Source organism: Desmodus rotundus, chromosome 4, assembly GCF_022682495.2.
Source record: "Desmodus rotundus isolate HL8 chromosome 4, HLdesRot8A.1, whole genome shotgun sequence".
NCBI lineage: Eukaryota > Metazoa > Chordata > Mammalia > Chiroptera > Phyllostomidae > Desmodus > Desmodus rotundus.
This window is the reverse complement of record NC_071390.1, coordinates 83194064-83211185: the sequence shown is the minus strand read 5'-3', so window position 1 is coordinate 83211185 and position 17122 is coordinate 83194064. Positions and strand designations below refer to the sequence as shown.

At 38.1% G+C, this 17122-nt stretch overlaps 1 protein-coding gene and 1 pseudogene across 1 annotated transcript in view; one reads left to right on the top strand and one right to left on the bottom strand.

Annotated features, from left to right (window-relative positions):
* The window catches only part of LOC112317714 (dihydroxyacetone phosphate acyltransferase pseudogene), a 49145-nt pseudogene extending 38052 nt beyond the window's left edge, over positions 1–11093 (bottom strand).
* SPARCL1 (SPARC like 1) overlaps positions 1–17122 on the top strand; it is a 48604-nt gene that overhangs the window by 13959 nt on the left and 17523 nt on the right. The window contains exon 2 of the mRNA XM_024574949.4: positions 16561–16625. Coding sequence (XP_024430717.2) covers positions 16572–16625 — 54 coding nt within the window. The 5' untranslated portion in view covers positions 16561–16571. The remainder of the gene's footprint in view (positions 1–16560; positions 16626–17122) is intronic.

The window sequence follows — 17122 nt, the reverse complement described above, 5'->3', positions numbered from 1 at the left end:
ACCCTCGCCCCTCGGCTTTGAAATAGCCTGAGTCCTCATTCTGTCTGCAAGAAGTCTCCTAATCTCTTAGCAGCCTCACTTCCCTTGCCTGACTTAAACCTAAAGCAATAACAGAGGGCAGTGCAGTCCTGTGCTGGGAGGGGCGGATTCCCTGGGGAATCAGGCCTAAGAAAAATACATACATTCCTGTGAAACCTACTTAATTTGTACCCTCAGTTTAAAAGATAAGGGTCCAGACCTGAGATGAGTCTGGCGCCTAAAGTTTTATGGCCCTCTAACTAATTGGCTGTAACTCAGAATAAGCCCTCAAACTTCTCTGTAAATCATGTATTGTTTAACCCTTACTGGCTGACAATGATTGATGAGCTTTATCCGTATTCCTATGCGAATGAACCTAATAAAAGCCCCTGGAGAGAGAGGCTCTAGGCCCTTCCCCTTTGAGAGAGGCGGCCACCTTTCCTCCGCAAGCAGATCATGTCTTGGTAGTCTTTTTCTTTATCTGTGGCGGACTGGGGGGCTGCGTTAAAGCCCCCCAACATTCAAATTCTTCATTGCTGATTATAAATTTAGTGAATTAAAACAACAACTATTTCATAATATCTCAAGATTTTGTGGGTCGGGAGTTTGCAACAGTCACTCAAAGGTACTGAGAAGCTAGCAGGAATGCCCAATCTAAGGCCCGAGGGTCACATGCAGATCAGGATGGCTGTGAAAGTGACCCAACACAATATCATAAACTTATTTAAAACATTACGAGAATTTCTTGTGAATACATGTTGCAATGTATTTAGTGTGCAGCTCAAGACAACTATTCTTCCAGTGTGGCTCAGAGATGCCAAAAGTTTGGACACCCCTGCTAGAGGTCCTAGGGTGGCTCTACTCACAGGTTCTGTGTATTTGTGAGGACAGATGGAAAGCTAGGCTCTTCGGGGACTATTGAACAGTGTCTTCTGTGGTGTGACAGTCTCTAAACAGTGGTGCCAGGCTCCCAAAGTGAGTGTTCCAAGTGACCCAGGTCAAAACTCCAAAGCTTCTTATGAACTAACCTTCCAAATCCCAGAACATCACTTTTGTCTCAGTGATTTGATCAAATCACTAAGGCTGGTCCAGGTTCAAGGGAGGAAAACTCTACTCCACCTCAGTGGAAGAGCAGCAAAGAAATTACAGCCATCTTTACTATACTAGAATGTTTATACATACTAGAGGGAAAATGTTGGAAATTGTCTGAACACAGCTGCCCACATGACTTGAATAGAGGTGACAGTCATGGATATCTGGTTCTTAATGGGAGAACTGTTTCTGTGCCAAATGTTTCATCTGGACATTTGTTTTGATAGTATACAATTCCAGCCAATAAAAGAACTCTGGACATTTGAAATTCCAAATCCTGGGTTTCCCCAGAAAGGCCATATCTAAAAGAGTCAGTTTAACTGCCTTTTTTCAAAATCCCAGATGAGGTTCCCCTGAAAGTGGTAATGAGACACTCTGTTCCTAATGGAAGGAAAAGGCCCTCCTCCAAGTTCCCACCACCTCTCTTCCTTAACCCCTCCAGACCCACAAAAAGAACTGGTGGCACAGAGGGAAGAAAGAAAGAACTTAAGAACTCTAAGTAAAGGGATGAATGAAGTCTCTGTGAAGAAGTAATTATTGGGATTGTTAACCCAATTTCTGCCTTATGAGTGTCTAAAAATTATCCTTCACTTCATTTTATAGTTAGTAAAATTACCAAATGACTATATATGACCACATTTGTATATCAAAACAATAGAAAGTAAATAGGGAAGGTACTGTTATCTTTCCTTCTTTGTAGATGAAGAAACGTGTCACTTGACCACAGTCTCTTGGCTGACAAAAGGTAGCTCAGGTCTGGAACTTGGATCTTTCAATTCCATGCCAAGTGTTCTTTCAGCTATGCTTCTGCCTTTGAATAAGCTCACACATTTGGACAAGATAATATCTAATTTCACATCAACAGTGCATATTTAAGTCTTTAAGAATAATAACTCTGAAAAAAAGAATAATAACTCTGTATTTAAAAATGTGTCTAATTTTTGCATTTTTCTCCTAGAATTTTACTTGCTCTTCTGCAAAAATAACAATCTGCATTTGTAGAAAGTGCACACCAAATTTGAACGTCTCAAAATATATGACTTTTTACTTACCCAAGAATAAATGGTATTCATCATACTTAGTAAGAACATCATGGGTTTCATTTTCAATGTACTTTGCAAGCAACAGCTAATTAAGGCTTCCTGTAATGTTCAGCATGAGAGTTGTTTTCAAAATATCTCTCCTTTCCCAGCACATTTGTTCAGTTCCTAAAATAAGAAGCTAGAGGCCATGAAATTATTTTGATCAATGTGTGGCAAATGCAATTAGCTCAGGAGACAAAAATGCCCAGTGACTTGTCTAAAGGACACTGTGAAACTCAGAGCCTTCTACATGCTAGTTACTGGATTGTTCCACAAGGTCTTATCTTCCAAAATTCAACACAGGCATCTGCTTCGTAATTGAAAACAAGGTGGTTTCCCTCGGATCATTCTAAATGACAACCATATTCTGCCTTTAAGTTTTGTTTTCAATTTCTGGATGGAAATATAAATAAGCATGAGAACCCTAAAAAATCGTTCCATCTTGGGGCACAGTAAAACAGTCAGGGACTATGCAGGAAATGTTGGGTTTGACTCTCAAAAACTGCACAACTGGCCACCTAAGGTCATAGGACAAACCCTCTACTTATTCTATGTGTTTATATGTGTCCCCACAGCTACGCCAAGATTCTCAGCATTCTAGGAGCTCCTTTGGAGTAAAGTCTAGGTGAAATACCTCTTTCCTGGGACTACAAGGACATTAATTCAGGAACATTCTTATCTTCTAAGTATGGATTAGATACATATAAAAAATTAGAATTTAAATGATTGAAATACAGGACAAGTGAGTTTGTTTTTTATGAGTGAAGTAAATGTAAACATGTTCTGTAACCAGGACTCCTGGGCAGCTCCAAATCCCCTGGGGGAAGAAGACATGAAAAGGTGGGGGGGGGGGAGTAAGGAACACTAAAGGCTCATTTCTCTTAACACTTAATACAAAACATAAATGACTGCAGTGGTATTGATGAGAGGACCAGGCAGAGCAATGGAAAAATCTCTTACATGTTTATGTTACTTTAGAATTTGCGAAGAGCTTCCCCACCATGAAGCTCTTTGAAACTGGAAAGAATTGTCACTCCTATTCTGTAGATGAGGCTTGGAGAGATTAAGTAATTTGCTCGAAATAGCACTTATTGCTTAGCAAAACCAGGGCCCAAAGCAAAACCCTCTGATTCCTAGTCTGCAGCCTGTTCTGCTGAGCCATGTGAGAACCCTGGATTCTGAGTCCACAGTGAGGTGTTCTTTCTAGTCCTTGCTCACTTCTTACCTTTGCACATTGAACCAAGAAATTTAGATTCTCCAAACTTCTGTTTCTTAGAGTGAAATGTTCTCTACTCTCCTTTCTTTCTTGGATTAAATGAGACAGTATACAGGAAAACAATTTATAAACTTGAATTGCTATATAAAGGTAAGGAACGTGTAACCATCGCTGACAGAATGAATTGATATTCCTGGGGCCTTGTCTAAACACATCCTTATAGTTAAGCTTTTCTCTCTTTTTTCCTGCAAAAAAGATAATGAATCCCTCCTTCTCTTCAGAATTAAAACTTCAACCTGTACTTTAACGTTAGACCAGCAAATATTTATCAAGGGCTTACTAAGATTCTATCACCTCACTTAATCTTCATTATCACTGTACAGATGAAGAACTGAGGATCAAAAAACTAAATAATTTACTCAGGATTATGAAAATTAAATATTGGAGCCCAGGAAGTCTTGTTTCAGAGCCTATGTCATTAACTGCTGTGAAATATTAGCTACACAATGACTTGGGCATCTTCTCTGTTTTCCCCTATTTCAGGTATCTATTCCTGCATGACAATCCACCTCTAAATGAAAGGACTTAAAACCAGTCCCCTTAATTTGCACGTGATTCTGAAATCTGTACTGGACTCAACTGGGTGGTGGTTCTTTTGATTTTGTCTGGAGTTACTCATGTGGTTCCAGCAAGCTGGGAGCAGAGCTAAGGCTGAACCTTCTCAGATGGTCTCTCATCCTCCAGGGCTCTCTCCTCTTGGTTGCTCACCAAGCAACCAAGATCAGTGATCTGAGCTAGTCTCCAGTCCAAGTTTTTTATAGCAGGGTGGATGGCTTCCAGAGGAGGACAAATCCTAGTGTGCAAGTGCTTTCCAAGTCTCTGCTGGCATCATGCATCTAATGTCCCATTGACCAAAGCAAGTCACAGCCCAGGAGTTGTAGGGCACTGGGGTGATCGTTGATAACCACAACTCCTCTCTTCCTCTCTGTCTTCTCATTCGGGTTATTTATGCTTCCCCTAAGAATACAAATACTCAGATGACCACATTTTAATACTAATAAAATTTTCCTGTGATTGAACTTTCCTCTTACTCTCCGTTCTTTCATAGATAACCATCTCAAAAGAGTGATCTACACTCACTGTCTTTTCTTCATCACGGTGTCCTCCCCAGTCACTACAGACCGGCCTCCACCAACACGATGGCACCAAAACTACTCTCCCTCAACTCCCCAGTAACCTCTGTGTTTCCAAAGACAATGGATAATTTCCTGGCCTTTTTTCCTTTACCTCTCTGTGACATTTAACACTATATTTCTCTTATGTGGCTCTCTTTTCTATCATCCTTTGTGTCTTTAGCTCTTCCCATCCTCAAATGGACCTAATGGTCTTCACTCACCAGGCTTCTGTCTCCTGCTATCTGCTCCATTCAGTATACAGCTTCTCATGCTAATAGCACCCAAACTCTACCTTAACCCCAACTCTATGCTTACCTGCAGACACATTTATTCAAGCATATACCTACTCAAATTCAGCAAGTCCAAAACTAATTCATCACCTTTCTTCTAAAACCAGATCCTCCTCTTATAATTCTCTATCTTAGTAATTAATACCACCATTTACCCATCTGCTCAAATTAGAAATGTGATAACCTAACACTGTTCCTTCTCTTCTTCCCACAATATCCAAATGGTCATTAAATCTTATCTGTTCTGTCTTAAAATATTTCTCAGAACTATTGAGTGGCATGTTGGCAATTTTTTTATTAAGTTTTTTGGTGTGACATTGGTTAACACAACCATAGAGGTTTTAAGTATACAACTCAATATGCTGGTAAAAGTTTAACAACCAGCTTTGGGGAGGGATGAGGAGGGATTGGGTAACATTTGATGATTTCCATGGTGTAACCCTCCCACTGTGGCTAATTTCAAACTGTTAACAAGATATCACTGAACAGAATTGAGAACAGATGAGCATTAGCACATATTATATAGTGTTTCCACCTACAGATACAACAGACATAAATAACCCTAAGAGAGCAAGTAACAGTAAAATGTAGTAAAATAAGTATGAAGTGATGAGTTTTGAGTATTTATTTCCTTTGTTCTAATATAATTAATTTAAGTAAGTGTGCATATAACTTAATTTTAAAAAATGGCTTAATTTATAGTGAGGTCACAGAATTCCTGGAAATTTAACAATTGGCTCTTGTGAGCCAGTACAAACTCAATCCATTCTACTCTTCTCCCTTTCCAGAACCACAGCCAAAATGTAACCCTCTGACAACCTCATACCTTAATATTGCAATTTCTTCCTAGTAAGTCTTTCTCTGGTCTGTCCTTCATACCTAACTGCCCCAAAGACCATTTCTAACATGCTACAAGTTTTTATTTAAATATGGTCTTCATTCAAGGGAAATTCAATTTTTTTATTCTATGTGTTCATTATCATTAACCCCCTTACAGCCCATCCCTCATGCAATCACCACACTGTTGTCCACGTCCATGAGTCCTTTTCTATTTTTGCTCGATCCCTCCACCCCCAAACCTTCCACCCCCAATACCTGTCATCCTGCTCTCTATGAATCTGTCTCTGTTTTGCTTGTTAATTCAGTTTGTTCATTAGATTCCACATATTAGTGAAATCATATGGTATTTGTCTTTAACTGGCTTATTTCACTTAGCAACATGTTCTCCAGGTCCATCCATGATGTTGCAAAGGGTAAAATTTTTTTCTTTTTTTGTCCAAGTAGTATTCCATTGTGTAAATGTCCCATAGTTGTTTTATCCACTCATCTACTTGTACACTTGGACTGCTTCCATATCTTGGCAATTGTAAATAATGCTGCAATGAACATAGGGGTACTTACGTTCTTTCAAATTAATGTTTTGGGTTTCTTCAGATATATGCCCAGAAGTGGGATCACTGAGTCAAAAGGCAGATCCATTTTTAATTTTTGAGTTATCTCCATACTGCTTTCCACAGCAGTTCAACCAATCTTCATTCCCACCAAGGGTGCAAAAGGATTCTTTTTTTTTCCATATCCTTGACAACATTTGTGGTTTGTTGATTTATTGGTAATAGTCATTCTCACAGGCGTGAGGTTTTAAATCTCATTGTGGTTTTAATTTTCAGTTCTCTGATGATTAGTGACCTTGAGCATCTTTTCATATGTCTATTGGCCATCAGTATGTCCTCTTTGGAGAAGTGTCCATTCAGGCTCTTTGCCCATTTTTTAATTGGATTGTTTGGGGGTTTGGGGGGGAGTGTGTTGAGTTTTGTAAGTTCTTTATAAATTTTGGATATTAAACCCTTCTTAGATGTATCAGTAAATATGTTCTCCCTCTCCATAGGTTGTCTTTTTATTTTGTTGATGTTTTCCTTTGCTATGCAAAAACTTTTCAATTTGATAAAATCCCATTTATTTATTTATTTTTCTTTTGTTTCCCTTGTCTGGGGAGATATATCAGATAAAATATTGCTACAAGCAATGTCCAAGATTTTACTGCCTGTGTTTTCTTCTAGGATTTTTATGGTTTCCAGTCTAACATATAAGTCTCTATCCATTTTGAATTTATTCTTGTGTGTGGCATAAAAGGTGATCTAGTTTTATTTTTCTGCATGTATCTGTCCAATTTTCCCAAAATTAGTTATTGAATAAACTACCTGTAGATCATTGTATGTTCTTGCTTCTTCCGTTGAATATTAATTGACTATAAAGATATAGGTTATTTATGGGCTCTCTATTCTGTTCCATTGATCTATGTGCCTGTTTTTATGCCAGTACCATGGTGCTCTGATTACTATGGCCTTACAGTATAGTTTGATGTTAGTAGTGTGATTCCTCCAACTTTGTTCTTCTTTCTCAGAATCTCTGTTGCTATGTGGAGCCATTTATGATTCCATATAAGTTTTTGAACTATTTGTTCCAGTTTTGTGGAATATGACACTGGACTCTTGATAAGACTTGCATTGAATCTATAGATTGCTTTGGGTAGCATGGATATTTTAATGATGTTAATTCGTCCTATCCATGAACACAGTATATGCTTCTACTTATTGTATGTTCTTCAATTTCTTACTTCAGTGCCTTATAATTTTCTGAGTACAGGTCTTTTCTATCCTTGGTTAGATTTATTCCTAAGTATTTTATAATTTTTATGAAGCAATTGTGAATGGGATTATTTTCTTATTTTCCCTTTCTGTTGGTTTATTTTTGGCATATAAAAATGCAACTGATTTCTGGATATTAATTTTGTATCCTGCTACTTTGCTTCATCAGGGATACTGGCCTGTAATCATCTTCTTCTTCTTCTTCTTCTTCTTCTTCTTCTTCTTGTAGTGTATTTATCTGGTTTTGGAATTAGGGTAATGCTGGCCTCGTAAAATGAGCTTGGCAGATTTCCCTCTTCTGGAATTTTTTTGAGATAGTTTGGAAGGGAGAGTTGTTAGTTTTTCTCAGAATGTTTGTTAAAATTCACATGTGGAGCCATCCAGTCCAGGGCTTTTTTTTTTGTTGAGAGTTTTTTTTATTACTGCTTCAATTTCACTAGGTATAATCTGTCTATTGGGATTCTCTGATTCTTCCTGATTTAGTTCTGGAAGATTGTATGTTTCTAGAAATGTATCTATTTCATCCACATCGTCCAATTTGTTTGCATATAGTTGTCTATAATATTTTCTTACAATGCTTTGTATTTCTTTGGTGTCAGTTGTTACTTCTCGTCTTTCATTTCTGATTTTATTTATTTGGGTTCTCTATTTTTTTTTCTTGATGAGTCTGATTAAAGGTTTGTCAGTCTTGTTTCTATTCAAAGAACCAGCTCTTGGATTCATTGATGTTTTGTATCATTTTTTTAAGACTCTATTTTGTTTATTTCTGCTCTGATCTATATTATTTCCTCCTTTCTACTCACGTTAGGCTTTGTTTGTTGTTCATTTTCTTTGTATTCATTCTTGTTTTTTATTTTATTTATTTATTTTTAATTCTCTGTTATTGATTATGATATTACAGTTGTCCTAATTTTTCCCTTTTTGCCTCTGTCCATCCAGCACCCTTATTCCTTCAGGCAATCCCTCTGTTACAGAACAGACCTGTGGGGGTGGGGGAGGTGTTGAATTATATACTATTACCGAATGGATCCCCTTTTTCTGTTCCCGGGGTCCCCGACCCCATACTAGGTTTGCCTTACCTGCCATCAGGGAAAGACGTCTCTCAATGCCAGAGATTGGTGAAAAGGAAAGGTATTATTTATAAAGAGTTATACAAACTTAAGAGTAATAACTTAATGTCTTCATTGAGATCCCAAAGTCCTTTAGAATACCCACAAAGCACAGTCCTTCCTTCCCCCTCTGCCCAGTCCGGAGTACTGTATCTCAGAAAAAGAAATAGAAGTCTGTGGTTCTTCTTTGCCCAAGCCGCATGGTCCAAAAAGACGCCGCACGGCTGCCATGCCTGGGTTTAAATCCCAGCACCAATGTTCCTCTGCAGCACCATTTCCAACTCCTCCCACAATTGGCCACAGCTGACAGCATTCCCATATTTTTCCAGCTTTACTGGACTACCATAGTAAGTCCAGGCAGGTGTGGCCCTGTGGTATGGAGCCAATCATCTCCAAGCTCTTACCAGGCTCTGTAACCAGGGGGAGTTGACTCCCAGTTACATCATGGGTTGAAGTCACTCCCATACCCCTGGCTCAAAGCATGGCCACAGCTGTTTAACATATCTATGAAACCAGTTAAAGGTTATAGATATGTTAAATGACCATTCTAGAGGTTATCTGCAAAACTGTTGCTATTCAAAACAACTCTCAATGGCCCCGTTCCATGTGTCCCATCCCCCAGCTCAGACTTGTGGGGGTGAGAACACCCTATATATATATTTTCTAATATTTCCTGGACACTGAGTTCTAGACCCCATTACCAATCCCTATTTGGGTCCCCCCACCTTGGTTGCACCCTGTTACACCTCCACCTTTGTTCATGTCCAAAGGCCATGCATATAAGTTCCTTGGTTTCTCCCTTTCCTATACTGTGCTTTATATCCCCATGACTATTCTGTAACCACCTCTTTGTGCTTCTTAATCCCCTCAGCTCTCACCTACTTTCCCACACCCCACCTCCCATCTCTTTTTCCTTAACCTTTGGCATTTTAATTATGATGTGTGTTGGAGTGGGCCTCTTTGTGTCTATCTTATTTGGGACTATGTGGGCTTCCTGGACTTGCATGTCATTTCCTTCACCAAATTAGGGAAATTTTCTGTCATTATATTTTCAAATAGATTTCCAATTTTTTGCTCTTTCTCTTCTCCTTCAGGCACTCCTATGATGAGAATGTTGGATTGCTTAAAGTTGCCCCACAGGCTGTTAACACTATCTCTGTTTCTTGGGATTCTCTTTTCTTCTTGTTGTTCTAATTGTTTGTCTTTTTCTTCCTTATGTTCCAAATCATTGATGTGATTCTCAGCTTCATCCATTCTACTGCTATTTCCCTGTAAATTGTTCTTTATTTAAATTAATGTATCCTTCGTTTCAATCTTTTTACGCTGTTAGGATCCTCACTAAGCTCCTTGAGCATCCTTATAAACAATGTTTTGACATCTGCATCTGATAGATTGCTTATCTCCATTCCATTTACCTCTTTTTCTGGAGTTTTGATCAGTTCTTTCATTTGGGTCATGTTTCTTTGACTCCTAATTTTGGCAGCCTCCCTGTGTTTGTTTCCATGTATTAGGTAGAGCTGCTTTTGACTCTGTGTCTTGGTAGGGTGGCCTAATGTAGTTGGTGTCCTGTATCATCTAGTGGCACAGCCTCCCCTGTCACCCAATCTGTTACTAGAGGTGCACTCTTCACGTGGGCTAAGAACACCCTCCTCTTGTAGTTGAGACTTGGTTGCTGTTGGCAGATCAATGGGAGGGATTTACCCAGGCCAGTCACCTTCAAGTATTGGCTGTGACCACTGACCTCCACCCTCTATAGAAGATTAGTTGTGTGGGGATAGGGTGGTGGTGCTCTGATGTCGTCTGTAGCTGCCCACGTTGTTCATTTTCTACTTTCTTTAAGTGTAAAGTTAGATCATTTATTTGAGCTTTTTCTTGTTTTCTGAGATAGCCATTTACATTTACATTTATGGTGATTATTGATAGATACATATATTGCCATTTTATTTCTAAACTATTTGCCTCTGTATTTCTTTTTCTTCTTCTTCTTCTTTTTGAAACAAGCCCTTTGTTGCAGTATTGGTTTGTTATTAACAAACTCCTTTAGCTTTTTCTTGTCTGGGGAGCTCTTTTATTTCTCCTTCAATTTTATGATAGCTTTGCTGGGTAAAGTAACCCTGGTTGTAGGTCCTTGCTTTTCATCATCTTCAATATATCATGCCAATCTCTTCTGGCCAAAAATGTTTCTGTTGAGAAATCAGATGACGGTCTTATTAGAACTCCCTTGTAGGTAGTTACCAGCTTTTCTCTTGCAGCCTTTAGGATTTTTTTCTTGTCTTTAAAGTTTGCTATTTTAACTATGATGTGTCTTGGTGTAGGTCTCTTTGGGTACATCTTGGTTGGGATTTTCTGCACTTTCCGGACTTGGGTGTCTTTTTCTTTCACCAGAATAAGGGAGTTTTCAGTCATTATTTCTTCAAATAGATTCTTGATCACTTGCTCACTCTCTTCTCCTTCTGGTATCCCCATGACGCAGATGTTATTATGCTTTGTGTTGTCCCAAAGGTGTCTTAAGCTCTCCTCATTCCCTCTAATTCTTTTTTTCTTTTTGCTGCTCTGCTTGAGTGTTTTTTTCTACCTTGTCCTCCAAATCGCTGATTTGATCCTTTGCTTCGTCTAATCTACTGTCCAGTTTATTATATATTTCAGATATTGCATCTGATTGGCCCTTTTTTATGGTTTCTATCTCTCTTTTCCTTCTGTTGAGTAACCTCGTAATCATTGTTCTAAACTCTCTGTAATAAATTGCTTGCCTCCCTTTTATTTAGTTTTTCTTTTGGGAGATTTTCTTCTTCTTTCATTTGGGGTCTGTCTCTTTGTCTTCCTATTTCGACTGCCTTTTTGTGTTTGTTTCTATGTATTAGGTAGTTCTGCAAAGATCCTGGTGCAGCCCTATGTCAGACACTGACTGTGACTGGTCCTGGGCAACCTGTTTGGAGCTACTAGCAATTCACAATTTGTGGCTCCCTCTACTCAACCCATTTGTGGCAGAAAGAACCAGGCTGCACACCAATACAGGCTTTTACCAGCACCAGGCCTGGGGGATGTTCAGCTAAGGTCTTAGACCTCCCAGAGATCCACTTTAGTTGTTAAACTCAATCACTGAGTTAATATCCAGCAGTACTCAGCAGCAGCCTGGCTTAAGCTCCACAGGGTGGGGCAGAAAAATTCTTGTGGGTGGGGCTATTGCTTCTCCTCAGGCTGACGCCACCTGTAGGGGAGTGCTCTTTTGATAAAGATGGCTTCTGCAGTGAGGGGGAAGATTCAGCACAGGGACCCTGGTGGCTGTTTCTTCAGTTCTCTCCCCAGAGTCACCATCCCCAAACTCTCCTCATGTGTCTCTATTCTACTCTGCCCTCTCTCTGCTGGAGTCCAGGGTAAGCAGCAGCAAATGGAATTGCATATGTTGGCCCTTTAAGAGGTCTCTGCACCTCCTGCCATCTCCCCCTGGCTGACAGAAAACCTGCTGCTTTTCTCAGCTGTGTGTTATCTTGGTTCCTTTCCTGGCTCTGGTGCTGTAGGCTGGGGAGCCCACTTGGGGTTTGGACCCCCTACTTCTCAGAGGGAACCCCCATATGCTGAAATATTTCTCAGGAACTTCAGCTGCCACCTGTAGGAGCCCAGCCAGCCCTCTCCTTCTGCACTCCCTACCAGTCACATTTTGGTGAAGTGGTTTCTTCTGTCCGACCTTGGTTATTAGGCTTCTCTCCCTCTAGTGTCCAGTTGGTTATTCAGGATGATCTTTACAATTTAGTTGTCATTCCAATTTGGTTCTGGGAGGAGGTTACTGTAGCTTCCACTTAATTCTCTGCCATCTTGGACCACCCTGAAAATTTAATTTCTATGCTTTTGACTTGTTTAGACTGAAAAAGCATTGTTGAAAGGTATTTTTGGTTCATATAACCCAACCAATCTTCTTTAATCTGTCTTTCTTCTCCCAATTATAAAAAATATTTATTTTCAACATTTGCAAAACCTTAACCCTTAAAATGTTTGGAACTCCTTATTTAAAAACTCAAAGTGCATTGTGAGATCCTTTCAATACTGGTTTCGGGGTGTTTGTTTTTAACTTTCCCAACATCTTTGTGTAAGAGATAAATGGAGATCTTTATTTGCCAGAGAGCTGGGAAAATACCAGAACAGGAGCCAGGAAAGCTGGGTTCCAGTCCAATCCCCTTTTTAACAGCTCTTTGATCTTGAGTGTGCCTTGTCATAGCCTTTCTAGGCCTGTTTATCTGCCTTGTCAATGGGGTTGTTTCAATGATCAAATAAGATGATATCCCATTTATAAATTTGTTTGGTAAACCCAAGGGACTTTGATAACGTAAACTTTACTATCACTTTATAAACACTTTTGGTGTCTGTTATACACCATTACTAGTTTTAAATAGTGTTTATGTAAAGGTATAAATGATGTAACACACATTTCACTGTTAATACTCTGAATTTTTGCTTGTTATAAATACTCATTTTCAGAGCGGTCCCTTAAAAGAATTAAATTTAAAACTTCAAGCAGAGTGCATGTTATTTTAATTAAAACTGGGATAGATTAGTTATTTAAGGTTATAAGTGACTTGAGTCTTTCCCCCACATTCAATCCTAAATCACCCTCTATGTGCAGCTTTACTCTCCATTTGTCCAAAGCACTGTTCTGTTCCCTAGTTTAGGTGGCCCACCTTGTGAGGTTCCAATAGTGATACAGGTGAGGATGAGTTCTTATTTGTTTCTGACATGATAAGAATATCTGTGCTAGCACCCACAGCCTCTTCTTCTTCAATAAAAACTGTATTTACTAATGAAGTTAGAACCAAGTATGCATAGTAATGCCTATGTGTACTAAAAAATAAAAATAATAATAAATAAGGCAAATATAAATCAGATGAAGAAATGAAAATTTGTTGATTATACAGGATTGACAAAACATGTGCACATATTTCCACTTCCTGCTAAAATTCCAGTATAATAATAAGAAAAGAAAAATCATAAAGTAAACTCACAATGACAAAGAAAAAGAGAAGACAGAAAAAGTAAAAGACATCAGCAAAGTTTTAGAGGATTGATAGTAGCTGGAAGAACAGGGAAAGCTTGAACCTAAGAATTTTTAGAGACAGTTACCGTAAACAAAGGAGCCAATTCACATTTCAGAACCTGGAAATGTTTCAAGAAATGGAGGCACCCATTAATCTGGAAACACCGGGTAATCTGGAAGACGAGGTGAGAGTAGAAGTTGAAATCAGGAGGATTGAATAAAAGCTTATAAGAAAAATAAACATGAGATACAACCTTATGCCTGCACAGCCAGGGTACTTCATGCCCATTTTATCTGAAGCAGGAAAGAGAAAATTATTCTCTGGCTCTGGACAGGTAGGCACAGTGAAGGGTGGATGTGGTGCCACCCAGCAACCTGGAGGACTGAGAGTCAGTTTACGCAAAGAGATCTCCCATTTCTTCTCTCGTTCATTTCACAGAATACGTATACCAAGCTTATACGCACCTCTTCAAGGTAGGAGATACAATCTTCTCTAGACAAACAGTATCTCTCCAAGAGAAATATCTGACAATGACATTTAGTGTGTCCTATCAAAACTATTAAGTTCCTGCTGCAGCCCTTCCATGACAACTCTCCAAGATGACAAGTGTGCCCATGAGACTTCTAACTGGCTTTTAGTGACTCACTACTAAATAGTACTGGACAACCAAAGACATTAGACATTTGAGAAAAGCTTTCAACATGAAAAACAAAGACCAAAACAAACAAACCAGAAAAGGAAGGATAATACAGAAACAGAAAATGCTGGGTACTGAGAAAATTTTCCAAATGTTCAATTAATATACTCTGAAAGATAAAAATATATATTACACCAATAAAAAAGAAGAGAATAATATTAAAAAAGGATCATAAAGAAATAAGAAATTAAAAATATATGAGCAAAATGTTTTAAAACTCAATAGAAGAAATGAAAGATAAAATTGAGGAAGTTTCCCATAATAATAGAAACAAGATGGAAAAGGGGAGAAAAGATAGTAAATAAATTTTAAAAATCTCTTCAAGAATTATGACATTTAACTAATATGAATTTCAAAAGGAAAAGACAAATTTTTAAAATTATAAAGGCAAAAATTATCAAAAAACTAATAGGTAAAAAATCTCTCAGAACTGAAATATATGAATTTCCAAATTTTATATAAATTTAATTTTTAAATTAATAAAATTAATTTTATATAAATTTCCAAGGGCTTAATTTAGTGCCTAAAATAAATTAAAATGGATACAAACTAAGGCAAAGATTGTAATATTCAGAACACTGGGGATAAATAACAAAACAAAATCTTTCAGAAAAAAAGGATAAAAACCATTCTCACTATAAATAATTTGGGAAACTGACATTGGAGTTCTTACTAGCAACTCTGGAAACTATAAGAAAATGGAACATGCTTTAAAATTCAGACAAAAATGGTAATTTCAAACTAAAATTCTATACCCAGCCAAACTATGCATTAAGTGAAGAAAATGCAAGTGTTTTTCTGATATACAAAGTCTCAAAAATGTTGTCTCCTATATGACTGTTTCTCAGGAAGCTTCTGGAGGATATGCTCTGTAAAGATGAGGGAAAACACCAAAAAATATGTACATAAAACCCAGAAAGCAAGAACTCAAACACAAGAGATGAGCAAAGGGCGTTTCCAGGGTGCTGGTGACTAGAGATCCCAAGAGAAAAGCAGTCAAATGGAGCGAGAGAACTGACACTCTGGGAGGGGCACCTCCAAGGGGCAAGGGGACTCGGGGGGTTTCTTCGTGAGTTTGTTGTTGTGGTTTTATTATTGTTGCTGTTGTTATCTTATTAAAAGTAATTTTTAATTTTTTTTTGGAAAATTTGGGAAGTGTAAGTGATGGGTACATGAAAAAGTATGTTAAAAAGGGAGGCGATTTCTAGGTCCAGACAAAATCAAAATGTTGTCCAAGAAATTTAAGTATAATTCATCACAGAAAATTGCTGGGTGTGATGAATATTTACATTGTCATAAACGTTAAATAATGATTTAAATAAAACTTGTGATACAATTATTTTAGGAAGAGAGCGGAGGGGAAAGAAGAAGAGTTGGTGTGCACATGTGTGGGTGTGCATGTGGTGTGTGTGAAGTGATAGTTGTTACAGTATAAAATCAGTACAATAAAGCATAATGTAATATACTTTTTAAATATCCAATTAGGTATATTAGTTGGAAGTATTGAGGTAACGAGCAGAAGAAACGACTGACTTTATAAATGTCAAAGTGGAATTTAAAGCTCTGTGAATGTATTAATGTAAAAAACCATGGTTGCAAAAAAGTAATTTAAAAGAGTTATCTACTATTTGTGGGAGCTTCAGAAATAGAAAAATCTCTATTGAGGACTAAAACTATGTCCCTAATCTCAGTCAGAGTTCAGACTGTCAGACTTAGGATACTGTGCAAAAAAAATGTAGACGGCCCACGCTTTTAAGAGAGTACAATTTACTTAGCCTCTCAGCCTCACTTGTTTCATTTCTAAACTGAAAAAGTTACTTTGGGACTAACTAAACTCAAATGCAAGGCAAACAACAACAGGGAAGCACACCAGGTACAAATGCCAGCACCCCTCATACAGGATGGTCTCTGTGCAGATCTAGCCAACTGTTGTCATGGAAGCCTGTTAATGTTAAGAGGGCCAATAGTTCAAGTGAAACTGCGAATATGGATTTGTAACATGAAATCTCCAGGTTTTTAAATGCTCATTTAAAATACACAGTGCCTACCAAACCCATTGGCAGGCCACCGCCAACTCAGATTGCCAATGTGAAACCTCTGAATTGGATGAACATTGATGGTCCCTGTATAGCTCAATATTTGCTAAATTATATTTTAACCTTTCATAAGGAAACCACCCATCACGGATCATCATCTTCTTGGTTCACAGGTCTTGAAAGCATGAAGACAGTGATTTTTTTCCTGTACGTTCTGGGAACTGCAGCTGCAATCCCGGTAAACATTCTTTCTTTTGTGATTGCGTCTCTCCCTCCTGACATTTAGCTTAGAAATCCTCCATTTAAAAGAAAATGTTCTTATATAGTGACTTTTAATTTTCTTTTTAAATTTTAATCATATTTGCTTTTGCCCAGGCAAGGAATGGATGACTAAAAAAATTGAGATAAGGTACTTTTTAACAAATATTTCTTTCAGAACTATCAGGTTCTATAAGACACATTAAATATGCAGCTGAAAGTGTTGCTTATCAGTTTATTAGTCAGGAAATATGCCCAAATACCAAAGATAACAGCAAGAAATGAATTCTCCTAAGGAAGCTCATCACATGAGCATGAGAAATCTAAGGAACTCATATGAGAAATCTTGGGGTGCCCATCCCCACTCTCCAGCAGCCTTTTCTTCCAAGTCACATACATACTGCATGAGAAATTCTGAGTCTGTGATAAAAACAGGAGCCAATGGGTCACGGACAAGAAATGTACGGTAAACACAAA